General features: G+C 55.6%; 3 protein-coding genes across 3 annotated transcripts; all 3 read right to left on the bottom strand.

The window, feature by feature from the left end:
- Window positions 1-9,705: 9,705 nt before the first annotated feature.
- MFIFM68171_03290 (uncharacterized protein) lies at window positions 9,706-13,332 on the bottom strand (the record flags this gene model as incomplete). Its single annotated transcript, XM_071058711.1, has 1 exon — window positions 9,706-13,332. The coding sequence occupies one exon, from the start codon at window positions 13,330-13,332 to the stop codon at window positions 9,706-9,708; it is 3,627 nt and encodes a 1,208-aa protein (XP_070914812.1).
- Window positions 13,333-16,227: 2,895 nt separating this feature from the next.
- Window positions 16,228-18,334, bottom strand: GUT2 (mitochondrial glycerol-3-phosphate dehydrogenase; the record flags this gene model as incomplete). Its single annotated transcript, XM_071058710.1, has 2 exons — window positions 16,228-16,376; window positions 16,444-18,334. 2 exons carry the CDS (start codon window positions 18,332-18,334, stop codon window positions 16,228-16,230), a joined length of 2,040 nt encoding a protein of 679 aa, XP_070914811.1.
- Window positions 18,335-20,177: 1,843 nt separating this feature from the next.
- On the bottom strand, window positions 20,178-21,001 carry cox5 (Cytochrome c oxidase subunit 5B, mitochondrial; the record flags this gene model as incomplete). Its single annotated transcript, XM_071058709.1, has 3 exons — window positions 20,178-20,264; window positions 20,332-20,525; window positions 20,773-21,001. 3 exons carry the CDS (start codon window positions 20,999-21,001, stop codon window positions 20,178-20,180), a joined length of 510 nt encoding a protein of 169 aa, XP_070914810.1.
- Between the last annotated feature and the right edge of the window lie 619 nt (window positions 21,002-21,620).

Genomic DNA, 21,620 nt, shown 5'->3' with positions numbered 1-21,620 from the left:
GATTGCGGTCGCTGCCGCGACCTTGGCATCATTGACGCGGAAGTTCTCCGGCCAGTGACGCACGGGGATAAAAAAAAAAAACGAGACGGCCTAGCTGCCACGATGGCAAACGAAATCTCGTGCAGTCGGAAATGACCCAATCTTCCTTTTCTTCATCACTCCCGCTCTCGCATGACCACCAAGCCCGTTTGAAGTGAGTTGCCGCCTGGTTTGCCGTACAATGCGGGCAACCGCTGCCTCTTTCCGGGACACTGCAGGGGGGGAGTCAGGCTATCCCGCCCAGGAATCCAGCCGCCGCGCGGTTGGGAATCGTGTGCCAGGCTGTGGGCGTCACTCGAGGCAACCTGCGGCCCGCCGATGGAGAGCGCGAACGAGCTTCAACGGACAGATCTACAAGCAAGTAGCCGCCGGGAGGCTCTAGTGACGACACACAGAGGGTGAAGTTGTGTGGCCGCACAGCAGGTCTGCCGCACGCTTTTTTAGGTCGCAACTCCAGAAAAGGTCGGTTGGGGCGGCTTCGACGAGGCCAAGACCGGGATATCGATTTTCGTGGGGCCAACAATCGCAGACCTCACACAGCGGATAGGTTGGCGGCAATCGAAGAAGAGGTGTTGAGCCTATCTGATATCTGGTTGACGAAGTTGTAAAGAGTTGGAGGGAGGTGGTGGGAGGTGGTGGGAGGAGAAGGCTCTTCTCGATGTCCTGTCACACGAGAAAGGGAAAGAAACACACAACGCCCTGGGCCGAAGCGCGAGGCGGCGGACGATGAGGCAGAACCGGGGCTTTGGCACCGGGGCAGGGTGACGGAGTGGGAGGGCCACGCGCCACGATGTTCAAAGACCAGCAACAAACAACAATAGGGCCGATGATGCTCTGGATGGCGAAAGGCGCGCCGTCGGGGTTGTCCCCTTCAAAGGAGGTGCGGACCCGGCTGCTTGGTATGGGCCGAAGGCGAGGAGCGGGAAGGGCGAGCGCAGTTGGTTTTGAGGCGCGCGGGAGAAGGGGATCAAAAGGGAAAGCCGACAAAGACGGCTTCTGCAGGAGCCAGCCTTTAATGAGACTTCGGGAAGGACCTGTGCAATTGGGACCGGGGGAGGGGGTGAGGAGGGCAGGGGACCGGAAGGAAGCAGCTTAGTGTAAACTGAGCCTGCCGGTAGCTTCCCTACTGCGTAGAAGCCCAGCGGCGGTTGTTATTATTACCACGCCCAAAAAACCTGCCACGAGGTAAACGGCACAATCCAACGTTCCGAACGCCAGGCTACGGGACGAGGCAGGTACATTCTTGCGCGAGCATGGCGCTGCCCTAGCTGCCTACGGCCTGCCTATTGCCTCGCCATTCCCAATCGGTACCTAGAGAGAGAGTCGGTCGCCGCGTCGCTGGTGGCACGGAGACTTCTCGGCGCTCTGGGCGCTTCTCATTCTGGGGGAGGGCGGTGGGCACTCCTAGTCTGCCGTCTCCACAAACGGACCAGGGACAAGAGCCGACGGCGCCCTTGCCAGGTTCTATTTTGTACCCGACCCCGTCATGCCACGGCGGACTGGGAACTGCAGCAGCCGCCGGCGCCTCGCGGGGCAGACCATGCCGCACAGCAACCCGCTTCGACGGATATCCCAGTCCTCTTGACGGCGAAGGCATGGGAATGGAATGAAGCAGTGCAGATTGCAGAAGAACACAGGACGGGGACCTTGGGGTGGGTCGTCCTGTGGCATGCTTCTAGAAGGCTTCTTCAGGGGGGCGAAACGCGCTGTGTGCCCTGTGCCCAATCACAAATTCCGATGTAGCCTCCATCATTCCTTCCCGCAGGCTTCCCAGTATGTTGCAGCAGGGAAGATAAAAAAAATAAAAAGACCCCCCTCCCAAGGTCCCCCCGAGGTTGTTGCGGTTTGATTGGCGTCGCTGCAAGCTGCCCGACAGCGCAACCCAGCCCAGCCCAGCTATGCGGTGCGATGTGACGCGTGGATCAGTCCGGTTTGTTGCTGAAGCATGTCCTCTTTTCACCATCTCCGTGTTCGATGCATTCTTACCCAATATGATCTCGTTCTACGATATTGCATCCAAATCCCCACGCCAGTTGAAATGGCGTGGACATGGCATGACACAGGCACCCGACGGCATGTGTTCCGTGCTGCGTCACCCGGGCAAGCGACGGTCTGGGTTAACTCTCATTGACCTGTCAGCCTGTCAACGGGCTTTCGGATCCGCTCCACCATCCTCCGCCATGTCTTTGATCCCTCGCTTGGTCATCCCGTTATGGGCAGCCCGGAGCGGCCAGGGCAGGCGACGGACTGCACAGACCAAAAACGGATTACACTGTAGTGTGCATCCATCCACGTGCTGGCCCATAACTTTAGCGTGTTGCGCCATTGTTCAAGATGGTCAGCGGGCAACACCGTTCCGTCGACGCAAGTCTCGGTTCCCACAAACCGAACACGATCTTCACTACTTGTCCGAACTGGTCACCAGTTGACGGATGGCGTGGCCCACATGGCTTGATCGCTCAGACCCCTTGGCAGGAACCAAGCCAGCAGGAATCAGCTCCACCTTCTCCACACATCCAGCGGTCAAACTTTCCGAAGGTGGCCCTCGCGCATGAGTCGCGCAGGTCTACGGTCAGCCGGCGGTGGAAAACCCCCAAAAGCAAGCCCAGCGCGAGAAAGAGCTAAGACAGCGATTTCCCGTCAAGTCTCCTTTGTATCACGCTGTCGTAGCTCGCCCAGAGTTGTGTTTGCCCGGTATTGGTTGGACGGGACTGGCGAAGAGCTGGAACCGGGCGACCATGGTACTGTATTGTGCTAGACAGTAGCGTACACATAGTGTACCTTCGCGCCGACGCATTGGCCACCGCTCTCTCGTTTTCCCCCCATGTCACTGTGAAGCTCGGTAGTTTTGGCTGCGAGTTTGGGTGCCCAATAAAAAGAACCCTTGGCAACAGACGGACTGGTCCTGTCCAACCTGCGCCAGACACCTTTTCCGACCGAACGGAACGGAGCATCGTTCGATGTTTCCACAGACGCCCTGCCCTGGTGTAACAAAGCCATCGCTCGCTCGCTCTGCTGCGTCGCCCCTCGCCTAATTCCGTCCCATCCCGCGTTTCCTTCTCACCACGAGCCTATGAAGTTGGTTCCGAGGTTCGAGAACAATGCAAGGAAGCGATCCCGCGTGATGTGCGCCGGATCAGGCCCACCGAAGCGCACCGAGTGTTCCGACTTCCGGCCGGACGGGTCTCAGTAAAGTGTGGATTGGATGATCAGGATGTTGTACCAGCCTTCCCCCCCGAAAGGTTTCGGTGGTTGAAGCTAATCACGTTTTTGGCCCTCGTTTTGCTCTCTTTGGGCGTTTCGCATAACGCCACGGCGACCATGGCCTGCAGGGTCCCTACGGGAATAGCACGGGTCTAGTTGCTTTCCGACAGCGTCTTGCAGCGTTTAGAAAACGTCATGCCTCGCCGTCCATCCAACAGTCCGGGAGGCTGCTACACTGATGACAGGTTAATAAAGCACGCTCTTGCCACCCGAATCTCAGCTGAAGAGTTCAATTCTATCACCCACATTCGGATGTATTCGGCTGTCTCGTTCTGTCGAAGTGTGTCGTCACGTCGGGCCCCGCGCGAAGTGGTAGGCCGAGGCAGTCTCCGTCCCTGCACTCGACACGACGAAGCTACCTAACCCGTCGACGTGGAAATTGCTGGCCGTTTACTGTCTCGCGTCATTTCGCGCAAGCAAAAAACGACACGGATCGAAACAAAGACTGATGCAATCCGAGGCCCAGTTGGTGGCACATACATCATCAATTTCTCGGCAGCCTCCTTTGATGATCGAGGTGACTCGGCCGTTGCCGGAGCGGGGACATTTTTCGGTGGAAGTTCAGAAAGTGAACGCTGTGCGACGTCAGCCGACAGAGATCCTTCCCGAAGTGAGCATGGCACAGCGGCGATCACCGCAGCGGCCCAGGGTCGAGCAAGGTGGAAACAGAAGGATTACCCGGCGAGGTGTCGAGGCCAGCTGGGCAGGGCCAAACTGAGTTGGTCCCTGTCCGACAGCGACTCAGGTCTTCGTTGACGTCCGTCTCGTAAGGACGGGGACGGAGCGGAATCTCACGTTGAACACTGGTGGATGACAAAGTCGTCAGCCTGATCGGGCATCTGCAGAGAACATTCCATTGATCCCGGCGATGGCCCGACTGCGATGGAGGGTTGTAGTAGGTAATCTATCGTTCCGTATGCCGCGAGACCCGAGTTCTCTGGGAGCTGCTGGACGACGGAAGGATTCCAGAAAGGCAAGTCTCACTTAGTTCGTCGATCCACCATGCGCAATGTTCAGTCCTTCCGATTTCCTGTGCTTCCTCATATCATGCACGTCATGCGGAAGTGTGACCATCCTAATGTGGCAATGCGAAGGAAGGAGGCAGAAGCCGCGCCATGGAAGCCTTCTAGAATATTTCCATGCTCGGCGGCGCCTGCCAGTGAAGAGTCACACGTTGTGTCGTTCTGCAGCCAACCGGTTGAGCCAGTGTCACCCAGCCCGCAGAATGCAGCAAGCCACGACCTTGGTGCCTGTGCATGTGTATGGGAGGTTCCGTACTGTAGTGTAGCTGTGGGTAGTGGTGTGGTTCGGTGACGGAGACGCCGCGCCGAAGGACAGACAGGGAAAAGAAGCCGCCACACACGACCCACGCCATCCCGTCACCAGCAACCTTTCACACAATACCCCCATCCTCACCCTCCATAACGTCCTGTCGTTGCGGATTGCATCCGCGGGACACCCTCGCCCGCTGTTGATGCCAGCGCACACACTTCTCCATCGTGGGATCCGTTGCTTGCCGGCATCCGTAAATCTTTTCCGCTCCCAAATTCAATGATCTGTCAAACTCCACTGCCAAGCTCGGCGCGCTTGCCGCTAGCCCTTCCATCTCCTCGCCCGCCCCACGAGCCCGGGAGAAATGTCACCTTTCTTACCAATAGCTGACTTAATTTATCCACTTTCTGCCAGGAGCCCAGGAGGCAACATCCGAAAGAGCAAGGCTGTTGGTACGCTAGGGAAACAGCTGACTTGGCAACTGACAAGGTTTGTTCTGGGCCCCAAGCGTGGGTGACAGGAAAAGTTTTTGTCGCTGCTCTTGGCCCTGAGTGGAGGATTCCTTTGGTCGCTGGTGCAAGGGCCCTCGGTTCAAGCCGAGATTCACGGAGATCCCGTGTGCGCCCCCTCCTTTTCGGCGCAGATGGAAGATTCGGATCTTGCGGTACGGTCGATTGCCAGCCCTGTTTGGCCACATTCCTTTTTCTCCTTTTTCCATTTTCTTTTTCCAGCTTGGCCACGTCTTGAGCCTCATCACACGTGGACTGCAGCCGGCGGCACGTTGGCCAACACCGTCGCACCGCGACCCGCCCCTTGGATGCATTATCTGCAGGTTCGGCAAGCCAAAACGCCTTTTCCTTTCGCTGTCCGTCATCGCCGAATAGGCGATCTAGCTTGTGTTCCAATTTTTTTTTTCCCCGGACCGGATGCGGTTATTCAAGGCAGGCGGTCGCGTTTTGGCCGTGAGTTACCGCACCCCTTGAAATGACTTTTCCCCTCAATAGTCCTCTAAATAGTCCTCTATTAACAAACAAAGAGCCGACAGTATCTCCTGTCTCAGAGGCGCTTTTGACGAGCCAACGACTAACCACTCTCAAATACACCGCCGCGATCTTGTTGCCCTCCAGGAAACGACAAGGCTCATCGGCCCCCCCACTGCATATGGAATAATGTTGCGTCCCGGTCCCCGGATGAGACCGCGATCAAGGTTGTTTTCTGGTTTGGGTTCCATTCGCGTGTCTGTCGCATCCAATAGGAACCTCCGCATGAGTTTACGAGCTTCCCGAACAGGCAGTGCAGGGCATCTAAACAAGAGTGTCGCCCATCCTCGTAGTTTTACCAGAATCTTGATGGAACCTTCCTAGGGATCGCTATTAGCTTTCTGCCGTCACGGTCGGACGCAGCCGTGGCCAACTCCGGACGCTGTGTGGCTCCCTTGGGCAGTCATCCACCTGCCGTCGTACTACTAGATTGACAAACTGCTGCCACGAATACCACTCAGATGACTTCTCAAATCCCCTTCGTTGCGTGGTTCGCGCGCTTACAACCTACCAGGTCATACTCACTCCACCACTGGTCTAGTCCCATCTCTGTCCCACGAGGATGTCGCGTACGGATGATTATGATGCTGGTGATAGAAAGCACTTGAATGACATCATGTGTTGTTGGCTCCTCGACCGCACCGGACAAGTAAGATAGTCTCACAATAAGCCATCTCTTCCTCGGCCCGAAACTCAGCCGCCCAGTCCCGCTCGCCGACCGCTGGTTCGAAGCTGCTCAACTGGGAAGGAGGCTATGCCGGATCTTCGAACGGGAGCGCCGGCGGGTGGTACGCCGATGATTCGCCGTCAGGCGGCTCTTGGCGGTGACATTGGAAGCGGCCGGTGCCGCATTAACTGCCTCGAACGATCAGAGGATGCGCTGTCATGATCGGCGTCGGACGGGGGTGGTGGCATTGCTTGTGGGCTTGCATGCGTTTATGCCCGCTGCATGCACCTTCGTGGCCACGCGGCGAATGGGTCGGTGATGGAATGCGTGGCGGCTTGCCATGTAGGTTACAAGCGGACAGTTTTCGGACCTTAAATCGAAAGTGAGACAGGGGCCCTTCACTTCCTTTTTAAGGAAATAGTATCTGGCAGGCTTACATGGGCTGTGGCATCAACTCTGCTCGGGTTGTTCTTTCTTGTCCGCCTCTCGTTAGACAGTCATCAACTCCTCAAATACAGGATGATGTAGTCTCTCCTGTATGCCCACGTCGAGAAGTTGAGACTCAGCCTCTTGACGGTGCCGGCTAGATCGAAACCCTCCGAAGCAAACGGAGCAAGTACTCCTTAGCTACCCGGCGTATGCTCTAGAAACACGCTCTCTAGGAGAATGATGTTTCGCTCCGGTCATGCTCTAGTCCTTAAGAGACTAGATACTGACTTCCTTTTACTCCCTATGCCCTGCGGCCTTCAACAAGTCTTGCCTCCTGGGGACGATGGGGATGCCCATATTCTGGCAATGGCGTGAGAGATGCACATGGTGCCCTGCTTGTTGCGCATGTTTCTCTCCTCCGTGCATCGGGCTTTGTGATCGGCGAAGCTTCTCAGGAAACGTGGAATTAGTGGTTGAATGGCCGATCTATCTACGCAGCTTCATCCCCCAGGCGAGCCGAATCAGGCAGACACACCCGACCGGGCCCCAGCCACGTCGGGTTCGCTGTCCTCGGAGCATCAGATTATCCTTTCCTACTGCGACGGGCCCGGACGGGATTGGCTGCCTCGGTAGAGGCTTCTGGCGGTTGCCTTCGTTCCCACGCGATGAAGGCGCCTGCCCTGAAGGGAAGGTAAATATGGCGTAGCGGCGAGAGCGCGCATCTGTTCTCTACCGTCCTCCCCACTCCGGCTTGTGTATGGCTCTAAGCGGCACCCCTCAGTCCTCAGCCAATGCTGAGTGTTCATCGTCAGGATCATCATACCCCGCCCGGTAGCATCGACATCTCACGTAGGGTTGTAGGGTAGTAGATGGCTGCCAGACCTCGGTTGGTCCATAACACTGCGTCGTTGCAGAGCTGCATGCGACGCGATGCAGTACGTCAGGATCTGGTCCATCTCCCTCGCCATGCTCTGATGTTTGGATCACTCGTCTCTAGCAGGTTTTGCAAGCGTACCCTACCTACAACAAAGCAGAACAAGTATTCGGGAGATGCATACTAAGTAGCAATGGGAAAGCAAGAGGGCAGAAAGGGTGGAATGCAGCAATAGGATAGAGCGGGACGAAGGTAGAAGAGAAGAAAAACTGAACGGTGCAAGAAACAAGTTCCCAACTAAGGGTTTGGAGCGCCAACCTCCTAACCCGGCCGGGCACTCTCTGCCTGCCTTCACATAGGGCACTTCAACCGTATATATCCCCAAGTGGTAGTAGTAATAGCGGTGGTGGTGGTGGTGGTGGTGGTGGTGGTGGTAGTAGTCGTAGTAGTCGTAGTAGTACCACGGTATCACCACTCCGACCCTACCTCTCGACCCAGTACTCCATACACTGGACAATATAATACGGTACAGTCCGGTGTGTCCCGCTTGTCTCCTCCGTTCCTTCGCTCACTCGGCAACCATTCGAACGACTTGACCCCGCCTCCCCCCAGGAACCCCCGCGTTGTAAAAGTGACTCCACTCAGCGGGATCGGCATGTCGAAGACGGATGGATGAAACCGGTGATCGTCGGTCACTAATCCCTTTCTTCTAACCTTATCTTACCCGCCCCATCAGTGCGGCCACGTGCTGTGTCGTTTGCGGTTTAAGGGAGGGGTTGCGGGGGGGAAGCCGGGGAGGGATTAGGAGCAGTAGTGTATACCGTGATGACGTGCCACATGAGTTCCCCCGGAGAGATGAATGCCGGCGCTAGTCGTAAGTAGGTAGGTAGATAGTTGGGTAAGCGGGATGTATCCATGCTAGTTATAGATGGATGTGACTGGCTGTCTGGCCGTGTGAGCGAATGAGAAAGAAAGGAAAGGGGGAGGGGGGCCTTGTGATGGCCACGAATTCACCCCGTCGTACTCACAGGTGGGCGACATGCATTAACGGTCGGCTCCCTCCTAACCGTTGCGTAGTTGCCATGCCGCCCTTTGGGAAAGTCCTTCTCTCCGTCGATTACGGGGCGAATGTTGGGCGACTGAAAGGCGAAGCACTCACAGAGAAGGCAGCAGGATAAGCCGCTTACCCCATGTCCGAAACAGGATTCTCAACAGCGAGATGTAAGCAGTGGAGGTGGTCCCTTTTTACCCTCGCTCGCATGCTAATACGGATATGCGTCCTCAAAACTAGGCATCCGTTTCCGGATACCCAAGCGCGCTCGCTGGACTGGAGAGCAGGTATCAGCAGTCGACAGTCGGCAGCAGGCAGCTGCATTAACCGTGACATCCACTCTCCACCACCACACGAACCGTAATCACCAGGCCTAGAAGATACCGAGCACCCAAAAACGTATGACAAACATACCATGAGTGAGGCACGTAGGCACCACCCAAGCCGTTGGGGTGTATTCAATTACCAAGACACAAGCTCGGTAAAGCCCGGCCCTTCCACCCAATTTACATCCGAGATGTTTAGACCAGAAAACAAAAAGCATAAACTTGGTTTCGCCATGGGGGTATCAGCCAGCTCGGCCCAGAAAAGAGAAGAAAACGCGCCAACTCCACAAGCCAGGTGACGAACTCCCCCTCCAAGAACCCGTGACGATGCACCCTCTTCCCTCCTTGTCTGTAAACAACACAGGTATCATCCCTCATCCACCGATCCACCCCGACAGAAGCAAAGCAAGAGAAAACAACTAGCCCCCTCACCAAGAGATAAAAGACCAAAAATGCAACAACTCCAACCCGTCTGAGCGGCTTTCATTTCCCTCAAATGCTAGCCAATTAACCCCCCCTTTTCCTTTTTGGACCCGTATGTGCCGTTGTACCATATCTGCGGGCATACCATGCTGTGGCAGTACCAGAGGAAGACCGTAGAGCGCCAAGCACCAAAACCACCCCTTGTAAAAAGAGAAAAGTCGAACGCACACGTACACGAATTAATGCTCGTGACGGAGTATCCTCTTCCTTCCTGACAACATCCGGCCGTATACTCCAAGAGAGAGCATCATTTGTCTTTTTCAAAGCCCATCTAGCGAAAACTCCCCCTTGAATCCTTCATTCAATAAGACAGCCGCAACCCTCCTCCGCTGCAGCGTCAGCTGCCGCTCGGAATAGCTCTGCTTCGGATCCAGCCCCAGCGCCACGCACATGGCGTTTGTGATGGTAAACACGCCACAGTCCCACCCGTTCGTCTGCCTCGGCGCCTCGTAGTCCACGGCTTGCCACTCGGCCTCGACGAACTGGTCCTCCAGTACGAACCGCACCAGCTCGAGCAGCTTGGCCTTGACGTTCTCGTGGCCGCGGCCCGCCTTCATCGAGTCGAGGTGCGCGACCGTCCGCCTGCCGGGGCGGATCACAGCCAGGGTCCAGTGGGAATGCTCGCAGATGGGAATGAGGATCGAGTCAATGTCGAAGAAGTTCGCCTTGCGCACGCCGGCCCTGCGCAGGAGGCGGCCGCAGTTGCTGGCGCCGTGGGAAAGGAGGCGCGGCCAAAAGTACGAGGTGAAGGCGGCGCACTTGGGTTCCTGGTTCGTCGCGCCCTTGGATGTGTTGACGTAGTCGGAAATGTGCAGGATCGACCCGATGATGACATTGTCGTTCAGCCATGCCGTGGGGGGTAGGAGCTTCTCCTCGAAGTCGCGCCGCGTGAGCGGTTGGCCCTCTAGAGTCTTGACTAGCTCGGTCGCCGGGTTCGCTCTTGCGGCATTGATAACTTTGAGATCCCATTCATCCGACATTGGAGTGATCAGAGGCCGGATGGGACGTCTCAGCCCCGTCAGGGCAGCCAACTCTTCTGCCTCTTTCCGCCTGCGGGCTTCTTCTTCGCGACGCCGCTCTTCCTCCTTCCGTCGCCGCTCTTCTTCAATCCGGCGCCGCTCCTCCTCGATCTCTCGCTGGCGCTTCTCCTCAACTTGCCGCCGTAGGCCGTCTTCGAACTCGCCGCGAACTTGACGGTCGATTTCAAGCTGCTCAAGCTTGGCTGTGGAGATCTCTAGGTCATCTTTATCGGCCGCAAAGAACTCCTCGAGGGTTGAATAGACGGGCTGCGGCTTCTTCACCTTGGGCGGCTCCTCCTCCGCGGCCTTCGCAAGCAGGGGGTTGGGTCTTGGAGATGGGGCTGCAGGGCTCTCAGTATCGGGGCTCTTGGTGCCAGGGCTCTCTAGCATGTGGGCGGTCCGCCGGCGCAGAGTGGAATTCGACGGCAAGCGTGGGAGAGGGATCCGTACGATGTGCGGACTGGGCTTGTACTTGGGTCTCTCGTTTTGTTTCTCCTCCTCCCGCGCTTGCATATCGCTCTGGAGGTCGTTGAGAAAGCCACCATATTTCCTGGCATGGTATGCTAAGCCCATCTCTTCATCATCCCTGTCAACAGCCTCGCGGCTCCACTTGTCCTCGGAATCAAGATAGGAGTTGTTGTTTTTTCTCGAGACTTTTCGCGCGGCTTCGTACATCCGTATCGACCGTTCGTCGCCCAGGACCTCCGCCTTGAGCTTTGCATTTCGGAGCCGGTCCGCTTCCCCTGGAGTCATGACCTTGGCGGGGATGTGGGCCGGCGCCGTGAACTTAGATATGGGGCTCTCAAAGGCGAGCCTCCGCTTCTTCTCAGGTGTTGGGACGTATCTGGGTGAGGCTGGAGTATCCGCCCACTCGGTTGGCGGCTTCAGGATACCCTTTGGCTTGGAAACCAATCTGTATTCTCCGGGCTTGCCCTGCGAGTCCTCCCAGTCGGAGGGTTCCGGCGACGGGTACTTGAAATCGTAGAGGGGCTCAATGTAGAGTTCGTCTGCGGGAATCTCCTCCATGATAGAGGCCCGCTCCTCGGGGAAGAATCCAGGCATGTCCTCCATCAGACTGCGCTTTAGTTCGACAAAGCTGGGCACCATCTCTCTCTTGTGGATGGCATTAGCATCCACAATCATCTTGCAGATGGCCTCCAGCGCATCAGGGTCCATGCTGCACACACTTTTCAGCGACTGGAGAAAGCAGAGGAACTCGCCCACCGTTTTGGCGCCCTGTCTGAATTCGACGCCCCCCAGCGCCAAGCGGCGCGGCAGTGTCTTGTGCTTCTTTTTGAGCTCCTCAAACAGCCCGGGATCGTAAGTCGCCTGCATGAAGTTGATTCCCATGACTAGGCACTTTTGGTAGGATACCAAGGCCTTGAGGAGCTTGTCAGCCTTCTCATGGTCAGGTTCTTCGGGTAGCATTGGTCCGTATTTTTGTTCCTGGTACTTGTGGACCGCGATGCTGGCGCCAAGGTCCTGGCCGGGTTGGATCTGCATCCGGATGTCGGCGATGGACGTGCCGCCGACAAGATTGCCCGTCTTGATGGATTGTAGCTGGCTCGCGAAGTTGTTCGCGAGGTTTTGGATGTGCTCGAAGCCGATGCGCTTCGTGGGATCGTCGGCCCATACGAGGTCTTCAAAACCATCATCGCCGTCGTCAGAGGACGATTCTTCCATCGCTGGCACACGAGCCTGACGTTTGAGCCTCTTGACGACGATGATGTCTTGGTGGGCATCCTTGCGGCGGGTGTCGACTGTTTCGTAGGCATCTCCACGGAATTGCTCGCGGAGCTTGCCGACCAGGATTGCTACGGAACCCCCCATCGTCGCAACGGCACGGTTGATGATGTCGCGCGCCTGCGCCCACATGGATTGGACCGGTGCCAGTTCCCGTGTCTGGGCCTCCTCTGGTCGGTCCGCGGTTGGTTCACGGAGCCCAGGTAAGAATCGTTCAACACTCTCAGCGCCTTTTGCGCCTTCGTTCTGTGTAATCAAATCGATTTCTGAGTCCTCCGCCGGGCGCTTTCCGTTGGAGTTAATTAGGTCTTTGTACACTGCGGGGTACTCGGAATTGCCACAGCAGCAGTGCCAGCCAAAGTCGTCTTTCCTCTGAATGACGCGCAAGTTCTTGGATCCGGGACCCTCGATGTAGAAGCGCAAATGGCCGACTGCTGCTTCGGCCTCTACTCTGGAGTTATAGATGCTTGGCGGCCCACACCAACAGCCTCTCATGTAATGGTCGTTGCGAATGGCTAGCCACAGCTCTCGCGCAAAGTTTTCGTCGCCTTCCTCGACCCGGCGTTGTCTGAATCGGCGAGTCTCAAGAGCAGGCGACTCGGGAGGCGGAGTTTTCAGGGGAGTTGCGTCGATGTACCTGATGCGATACCGGGTTGGATATCGAACCGGAGTCCAGGGGAAAGACTTCCGGGCACTGGATCTCGGAGTCCTCTTGATTGACGAGACTCGGGGATGCTCGAGAGGCGAGGGTGTCCTTGGTTGCGGAGCAGAGAGGTTCGGGGTGAAAGGAGGAAGAGCGACTGGCGGAGGGAAAATGGACCGTCGAGCGGCTGCGAGAAGGGAGCCTGGGGTTGGCGTACCAGGCTGAGCTTGCTCCTCTTGTATTGTCTGAAGGGCTGGAGTCGGGGTGGGTTGGGGGTTTGGTTGTGTGAACCGGGCATGGGGGGTCGGTGTCTGCGGTTGGGCGTCGGCGAAACGCGCAAGGGCATTGACGATGCGGGCGCGGGAAGGGGTGCCGCTACTCCTTCGGCTTCCTGAGACTCTGGCAGAACTCGAGACGATGGGGCTCTGGCGAAGACCGCGGCTGTTGCGCGTAGTGCGCGGGGTCGAGGCTTGGTTCGGCATCGCTGTCAGTGGTGCTTTCCTGCCTATGCGGATGCGGGATTGCGAGCTGAGAAGGCCACGGTCGTGCCGCGACGGCCCTGCTTTGGCGGGGTCGCAGCAGAGGAAGACGCAGCCGAGGAGGAGAAGAGAAAACAGAAAAAGAGAGAGGTGGAGGGAGGACGGAAGCTGCGCGAGAACGAGGAAGTTGCCCATGAGGATTCTCAGAGCGACAGCCTTGTTGAGCGCGTTGGGACACAATGGCAAGAGCGCACTGTCAATAAGCGACAATGCGGCATGGGCGGGCACAAAGAGCGGGTTGCTTGATTCCACGCAGTCGCTCGCGATGACGGATCAGAGAGAGAGAGTGAGAGAAAAAAGAAGAGTAGAAAATGTCGAAAGGGTCTTTACCCGATAGACCAAACAGACAACAATGCCTCAGAGGTTCCTCCCAGAATCGGCTTCAGACAGCGATATTCTGTGGGGTGCGGACGGGAGTCGGGATCGGGCAAGCTTCGATCGCGAGAAAGAATCGACCCTGTCTGGTCGCGGTCGGGCGGTGGGCGGTGGCTAGTGCGTGAGTGGAGCCATAAGCTAGCGATCGCGATCGCATCGTTCGTTATCGCAGCAACCGGCGCGGGGCCGGGAGTCAAATGGCCAAAGCTTCCGGCTTCGATGGCGACAGTGATGGGATGAAAGGCACAAACAATGCTGCCCCGCAATCGCGAACAGCATTTGACGTGGTGTTGAGGCTCCGGCGCATTGCAGACAGAGCTTGGAGCTCGGGGCAATCCCACGTTGCGGCGCGCCGCCTCGCTTAATAGGCCGAGTTGGGTAAGGTGAGCTAGGGAGCTGCCGCTGACAGGGTCTTGCTCGCCAAGCCGCCTTGCAGGTTGTTTCAAGATCCCTTTGGTCGGTGCTCGGCAGGTACAAACGTATATATCAAGATCCTAGTTCATCTTAAAGTACCTATAGAACCGTTGCTAATAGCCGTCTCCACGCAATGCTTAGTCGAACGTAGTAAGCTCCGGGTTGGGCCAGGAACTTAAGTGACTGTAAATAAGAGATAGGAACGCCTATTGAAACGGGGAAAGAGAGCGAAAGGCAAGAACTATGCACGATCACTTATATGGCGCCGCGGATAGCTGCAAGCAGACACCGTCCACCACCCACGGCATTTGCCACACTGTTGAGCACGACAGGTTTTAGAGGGTAAAGATACACGCGGTCTCGGAAGAGCTAGGGACTCTTTCGATCACGAAGCTTGTCCGGCTCGGCGAATGTCCGTTTTCTATCTCTAATCTCTAACTGCATCTCCTCGGATAAGTGACTGTTCTCTTTCTATCACCAATTACCCACTGCATATCTAGATCTCTGTCCCGCGAAACATCCGTTCGTCTGACTCATCCATTGACCCCCATTTCAAACAGGACCTGGCGCACCACAGCACTAGAGTCTCTCCTGGAGTACACTCAGCATATATACTTCGCCAATAACACGTAATGCTGTCATCGATGCACTAGGAAGCAGAGGGAACCGTTAGTCATTCAGGCCTGTTCTGGGATAGAGTAGCAGTGGAGGGTTGCACGGCACGCCCCTGGTCGTCTGCTTGAACCTCGGAGATTCCATGCCCCGCTCTTCCTGCTACACGGCATTCTTCAATTGGTTTCCAGCCTGGCATAACCCCCGGTTTCGGGTATGGCCGGCTTGTTAACCTTTGCCCTTCCCGGCAAGCTCTTCGGCGTAGCTGGCCTGGGTCTGGTTGTCCCACCAGCTATCGTGCCGGTTGCACAGTAGAGCAACATAGCGCCGGGTAGCGATATAGGAGGGTGCCTTTATGAGGGAAACGGACATTTCATGAAGTATTGAGACGTAAACTGCAGTCGATATTGTGGTTTGTTCTCTAGATTGATCTGATCGTATAATGGATTTGAATGACTGGTGATGGCGGGAAGAATTTAGACTATTCATAACTACAGAATAGCAATCCTACTATATTGGATCCGTTAGTATGTCTATCTCTTTACCAAAAAAAAAAAAAAAAAGAAAGAAAGAAAGAAAGAAAGAAAGAAAGAAAGAAAGAAAGAAAGAAAGAAAGAAAGAAAGAAAGAAAGAAAGAAAGAAAGAAAGAAAAAAGGAAAAAAAGAAAAAACGAAGGAGAGAAGAAAAGAGGAAAAGAAAAGAGGAAAATAGGAAAAGAAGGGAAAAATTAATTAAGTAAAAAAGGAAAAAGAAAATCATTCTTTCTTATAATTACATTATCTCTAGCAAGTAACGAGTATAACAAGCTAGTCAGTACAGGCCTTATATAGCGAGACGAGGTGTTTTAACTATCAGGTAATTAAGTCTCATTTTTGAGTGATCTGGTTCCTGATGCCCTGCAATAGTCTTGCGGATCGGTTCTGGAAATTGAAGGATTGAACTTTTAATGGAAGATTTTGCTTCTGCCCGGCCCGGCAAATGTGTTATTATCAATAGATGAATTTCTTCATCTCGAGTACCGAAGGACTGGGTCTCTGGAGTTACACATTCATTTCAAGCCAGTATGGCCGGCATCGAGTTATTTGTTCCTCTTCAAGTTGTATTATACTATATTAGCGGCACAATTGGCAGTTCACTGCAACCACTACCTCGCGTTGCCTCGCTGATTACCTCCCTGACAGCAGAGGGACATTTTCAAGATGCAAGAGTATGCGAATTACACTACTACCAATACTCTGTCAACCAAACTGAGCAACGGAAGTAAACAGCATCCTGATCCAAAACAAAATGCAGCCGACTATGCATCCGTCTAGCACAAGAACGCCGCCTAGTTTGCATGCCAAGCAGTAACATGAACCCATCCAACACCATTCCCCCTTACTTATGCCAATCGTGATGTATACCGCACGAGTCGGGCCACGGCGAGACCCGAGGCCCCTAGGCCTCCTCCTCAACGGGCTTATCATGTCTCGAGTACATGCGATACTCGAGCGACGACTTGAAGTCGATCTTGCCCTGCTCGACTTGTTTCCGCGTCGCCGAGAGCATAGGCTGGGGCAAGCCCATCGATTCGAGGAAAGACACAGCTAGACCAATTCTGTCAGCAACAACGCTCTCCAAGCAACAACTCTGTTCAGTGCCAATAGAACTTACTCTCCCGCCACTCAACATCCTGCCTCTTCCGATCCCAGCCGAGCTCCTCACCCATGATGTCAATAATCTTTGGCAGCGCCTCCAACGCCGCCTGGGCGTTCAGGAAAGCCAGCCTCGTCCTCCGCGCAAGTACATCCACCGCCGTCTGGGCGTACTCATGCCTGACCGCGTACCTCACTTCGCCGTCCACGAACGGATACAGCTGCGAGATACGCTCGCCCCGTGCAGGGAAGCGCTTGTCGGTCGGGCGGCACAGGGCCGCCACCGTCCAGGCGCGGTCGCCGTAGCTCTCCGTCAGGTGTTTGGCGACCTCGGTCTCGACGCCAAAGTGTTGGATGAGGTGGATGAACAGGGTGCGGCTGAAACCGTGGGCGCCAATGAGACGCACACGGTGCGTCTGGCACGAGCCGTCGAGGCTGGCGCCGTCGTCGACCGCCTCGGTGCCGCTCACGCGGGGCGCGTTGGTGACCGGCCGGGTCTGCAAACCGAACTCTTTTATCGCAGCGTCGACGCACTCCTCGGCCATTTGCCGGTAGGTGGTCCACTTGCCGCCCGCGCACGTGAGGAGGCCGGATTCTGAGATGTCAATCAGGTGGCTCCGGACGAGGGACTCGGTGTTTTTGGCTTTGGGGTCCTTGACGAGAGGACGGAGGCCCGACCAAGCTGCCAGGACGTCACCCCGACGGACGTTGATGTCTGGGGAGAGGTAGTGGCTGACTTCGTTTAGGATCCACTGGATCGACTTCTCGTCGGGGAGAGGGTTGGTGGAGATGGCGGCCGGTTCGTCCGTGGTACCAGCGATCGTGTTGCCTTGCCAAGGCAAGAAGAAGATGACTCTCCCGTCAGATGTCGAAGGATCAATCAGGCCCATCTTGGCCGGGCTGTAGTAACCGGGAAGGATGATATGCACTCCCGATGCCGGCGCCACTATTTCCTTGCATTTCGGGTCGTCCATCTTCCTGATGCCGTCGGTGAAGGGGCCAGTACAATTGATGACACACTTGGCTTTGACGTTGAAACTGTTTGTCTTCTTACCGTCCCTCTCAGGGATCCTGTCCTTGACCGTGGCTCCGCAGAGTTTGCCGTTCTCGTCTTTCAAAAGGCCGGTGACCTCCATGTGATTCACCACTGTGGCGCCATACAGGGCTGCGGTCATGCCGATCGAAACATTCATCCTCGAGTCGTTGTGCGCCCCATCGTAGTACACCAGCGCGCCGACGAGGCCGGCCTGCTTGAGCATGGGGAACGCATCGATGGCCTTGCTCTTGGTCAGGAAGTACGAGCTCTCGATGCCCTCGCTCCCGGCAAGGAAGTCGTAGAACTTGGTACCCGCCCAATAGTATGGGACCTTCCACCACTTGTCGAGGGGCAGCATGATGGGTAGCCACATGCTCAAGTGTGGGGCAGTCTGCAAGAAGTAGGTGCGCTCTTTCAGCGCCTCCTTCACGAGCTGATACTGGCTGTAATCCAGGTTCCAGACGGCCTTCTCGAGATAGCGCACTCCGCCATGGACGAGCTTGGTGCTTTTGCTGCTGGTCCCACAGCTGAAGTCACCGCGCTCGACCACAGCGACCTTGAGCCCGCGCGTTGCGGCATCGAGAGCCACCCCGGCCCCAGTCGCTCCAGCACCAACAACTAGGATATCATACTCGTCTTCTTTGCTCCCGCTATTACTCTTTTTGAGATCGGCGATCTGCTCGAGACGCGACTTCACGCGCGGGAAACGGGGAAGCTTGAAGGTTCCGTCGGCACCAAAGATTGGGGGCGGTACCACGGGGCCTTCGTATCCGGGGATGTTTCGGGGACGGTATGTGTAGTAGAGCGCGCCGCCTGCCGCGCCGGCGATGGCGAGAGAGGGTAGCAGTCGCCTGACTCGTGCGAACCTCGACATTGCCGGTGATATGAGGAAGAGTAAGAGGTGAAGTTCGGGAGAGGGGCGTAGCGGACGCGGAAGAATCTATAGGAAACCCGAGGGATTCGCGGTGGATGTCGGCGCTCCACCAATGACGCAACCTAGAACTATGCACTTGAAGTTGCCGGCGCCAAACCCTTAAACTTGCCGGTTAGCTAAAACTCACCAGGAGACGAGACGTCTGGGTATAGCAATACTGAATATGGGTACCTTCGAAGGGCGTGGCAGCTCCCTCCTCGCGCCGATGCAACAAAGCGAATCCAGTCGCTTGAGGTGATAAGATCACCCCCACGGTAACCCGATCGCAGATCAGCGGGCACCAGCTCTGAGAGCAAGCTCGGAACAACTTGTCGCAGGGCTTTCCTAGTCCGAAACCCGCCGTTGCGTGTGTAGGATGGTGTCCTTCCTCCGCTTTCTCGCAGAAGAAAGGAAGATACCAGCAGTGATGGCGTGGATTGCTGAAGACATGGTAAAATGTTTTTTTATGAAGCCGAGTCTTAGAGCTGGATACCGGCCGGACGTTTAAAAAAAAAAGAGAGAGATCCGCGGCCCTGGACAACCCCCGCGCATCCCCCGGCTCCCAGCAGCCAATGCGCCGGCAAAATCGACGCACGATGCCCCGCTGTGGTCGAGCCGGGGACGCTGAGAACAGCGTAACACCGATTGATTTTCCGCCAATGAGAGCGAGCCCGAGCTTCATGATCTGGGGGAGCTGCAAGCCAATGCTGCTTGGAAGCTTCAGCTATTAAGGCTCTCTAATCAGCCGGTAATCGAGCCGCACGGCAACTCGACGACGCCTTGCCGTCGGTCCTGCAGCTCCCCTCAATTTGCGGTATTTGCGGCGATAGGTAGGGACGCGATCCACAGTACCTGGCTCGGAGTCGGGCTATCCACTACAGTAAAGGCATTAACATCCAATGTAGAGAACACTTAGCAGAGTATAATAGCTAGATTAGACTGAACTAGGGGACTGAGACTCTGTACGACACTGCTGATTGCAATTCACCTTAAACAAGAGTAAAGCAAAGGACAGGATATACCCGCAGAAGCGTATTATACAACAAGCTAACACTGAGCCTCTCTTGCACTGTTTGGGCATGGAATAGACTTAAGACGAGCAACTCTGAAGTGATGATGTCCTGCATTTTCCTTCGTCTTACGTTAATGGTTGAAAACAAGAAGCCTACAAAATAGCGATCAGAAATTAAGCAGAATCTTATTCTGTGCACTACTGTCTTCCCTTATCAGTTGACATTGCCGGACCTCGAGCTTTCCCTGACATGTGATACTAAACGTCGTACACCGTAACGAAGATTGGAAAAGATATTGCTTCTGTGTTTTGCTGGAACCCCAACGGGACACAGTACAACGTATGCGCCTTGTCAGTGTTTGTGGGTGCACATTACCTGTTGTCCCACTGGGACTCGAGAGGATGATACACGGTACGCACGATTTCTTGTCCGGTGGGCATGTACATGCAACAATACTCGGGCGTCAAGTTCTTAACGAAGAAACTTTCTTGCAGGCCGAGTGTCGTCATGGCCTTCAAGCCCTGATATTGACCCCTGCTTCTTCTCGTTCATCGGTGCTCAAGGATGGCAGCAACAAGGAGAACCGATCGACGGCTAGCCGTCCCACAGCAAATGAATGTCAAGGAAACGATGTCGCATTGTCAGGGTTGTACAATATTTACACCACCCGATATCAGCCCCTGTAAGCCCCAATACTCCGTCCACCAAGAGGTTCCTCTCCAGACTCGTGTTATACAGGCGATTTCCTGTATGAAAAGCTGCATCTATTGACAAAGGAAAGCGCGACTGATTTATGCCTTTGACGGAGGAGATTGCACATGGCCCTTGCCACTGTAACCTTCTGACGAGATACCGGTCAACGGGTCCGAGTTTTGGCCCTGTGAGCGTGTTCGTGTTAGCCATCATCGATAGAATAAATATCACAAAGCAAAGAAATGCACGTACCTTGAGATACTCGTTTGTCGCCTCCTGCCATTCCTTGGTCATGGTGTGCGGTGCCGGCTTGGCGAATGACCGCAGAGCAGCGAAGACGATGAAGCTGATGCCGAGACCGATGGCGGTATAGAGAGCGACCTTCTTGTTCTCGCCCGGAGGGGGAAGGGCACGGGGACCGTGGGGACCAAAGGCGATCCAGTAGGCTGCATTGGTTGAGGTTGGGTTAGCATCCGCTGGTGATATCTGTATCCAGGCCAATGGGGGATGGATGGTGACGTCGGCATCCAGGGAAGCTCCTTCAGCTCTCCTTCCATCAATTGGCGTTCCCGAAACCATCGCAATCCATCAAAGTGCAATTGCTCGAGCTTGCACAGAGCTCAGAATTGCACGCCGTTGCATCGGGTAGGTATTGACGGATCGCCGTGGAAGGTCTTGGCATTCACAACTTACCGGCCTTCTTCTCCTGAAGGGTAAGCTCAGTCCAGCTCTCCTTCATCCGGTCACGCAGGGCCATCCAGAGCTCGGCCTGCTCTTGCATCGGCATGCCCTCCCACCTCTTCTCAATGTTGGCCAGCGTCGGGTTGGAGATGGCGTGCGTCGAGGCGGCGCGGTAGCCGAGGGCAGCCGTTGCCGACGGTCGGGAGGCGCGCACCAGGGCGTTGCGAAGTACGGGCGACATGGTTGCGGATATTTGGGAACTCGTCGTTCGGTATCGCTCAACACGGAATGGAGAAGGGAGATGGGTCCAATTGAGTTGCCGGCGCGGCTGGCGGCCTCGAGCTCGTTCGTCGAGGTTGTTTTGTGTGAGGTGTTGAAGTCATGCACAGACGAGCTTTTTTTTCGGGCAGATGGCCAGCTCGGAATTCGAGGTGGTCTGATTGGGGATCCTGGTCCTGTTCTTCCCGCTTAATTGCAAATGCGGAGCGACTCCAGAGCCCCGCATAGCGTCATGGTGTAACGGTGGCCTGGGCGTTTCTGTTGCGCCGCGCCTTATGGGCCTTGTGTTAAAAGTTGGATTCGGCATCCGCCATACCTATTGAAGACCTCTTTTCTACCGAACGATTTAGTAAGGGCTCTTATACAAAAGATCAATACAGCCGAGCTATAAAGTTACATTGTACCCTCCCACAACCGTGGTTGGAGAGCATTCCCCGGGATAAGTTCTTTGACCTCTAGCCTTGTTTTTCCACCCTCAGCATTATCAACCTTCCCAAGACCGAACACCATTGCGATTGGTATCTCATACTGCTGATATCAAAAGGGTCCATGCTCCTTTCAATCAGATCAGTGGACGTAAT

This window comes from Madurella fahalii (assembly GCF_045866475.1).
Source record: "Madurella fahalii IFM 68171 DNA, scaffold_2, whole genome shotgun sequence".
NCBI lineage: Eukaryota > Fungi > Ascomycota > Sordariomycetes > Sordariales > Madurella > Madurella fahalii.
Note: the sequence above shows the minus strand (reverse complement) of the source record. Positions and strands in the feature narration are given on the sequence as shown.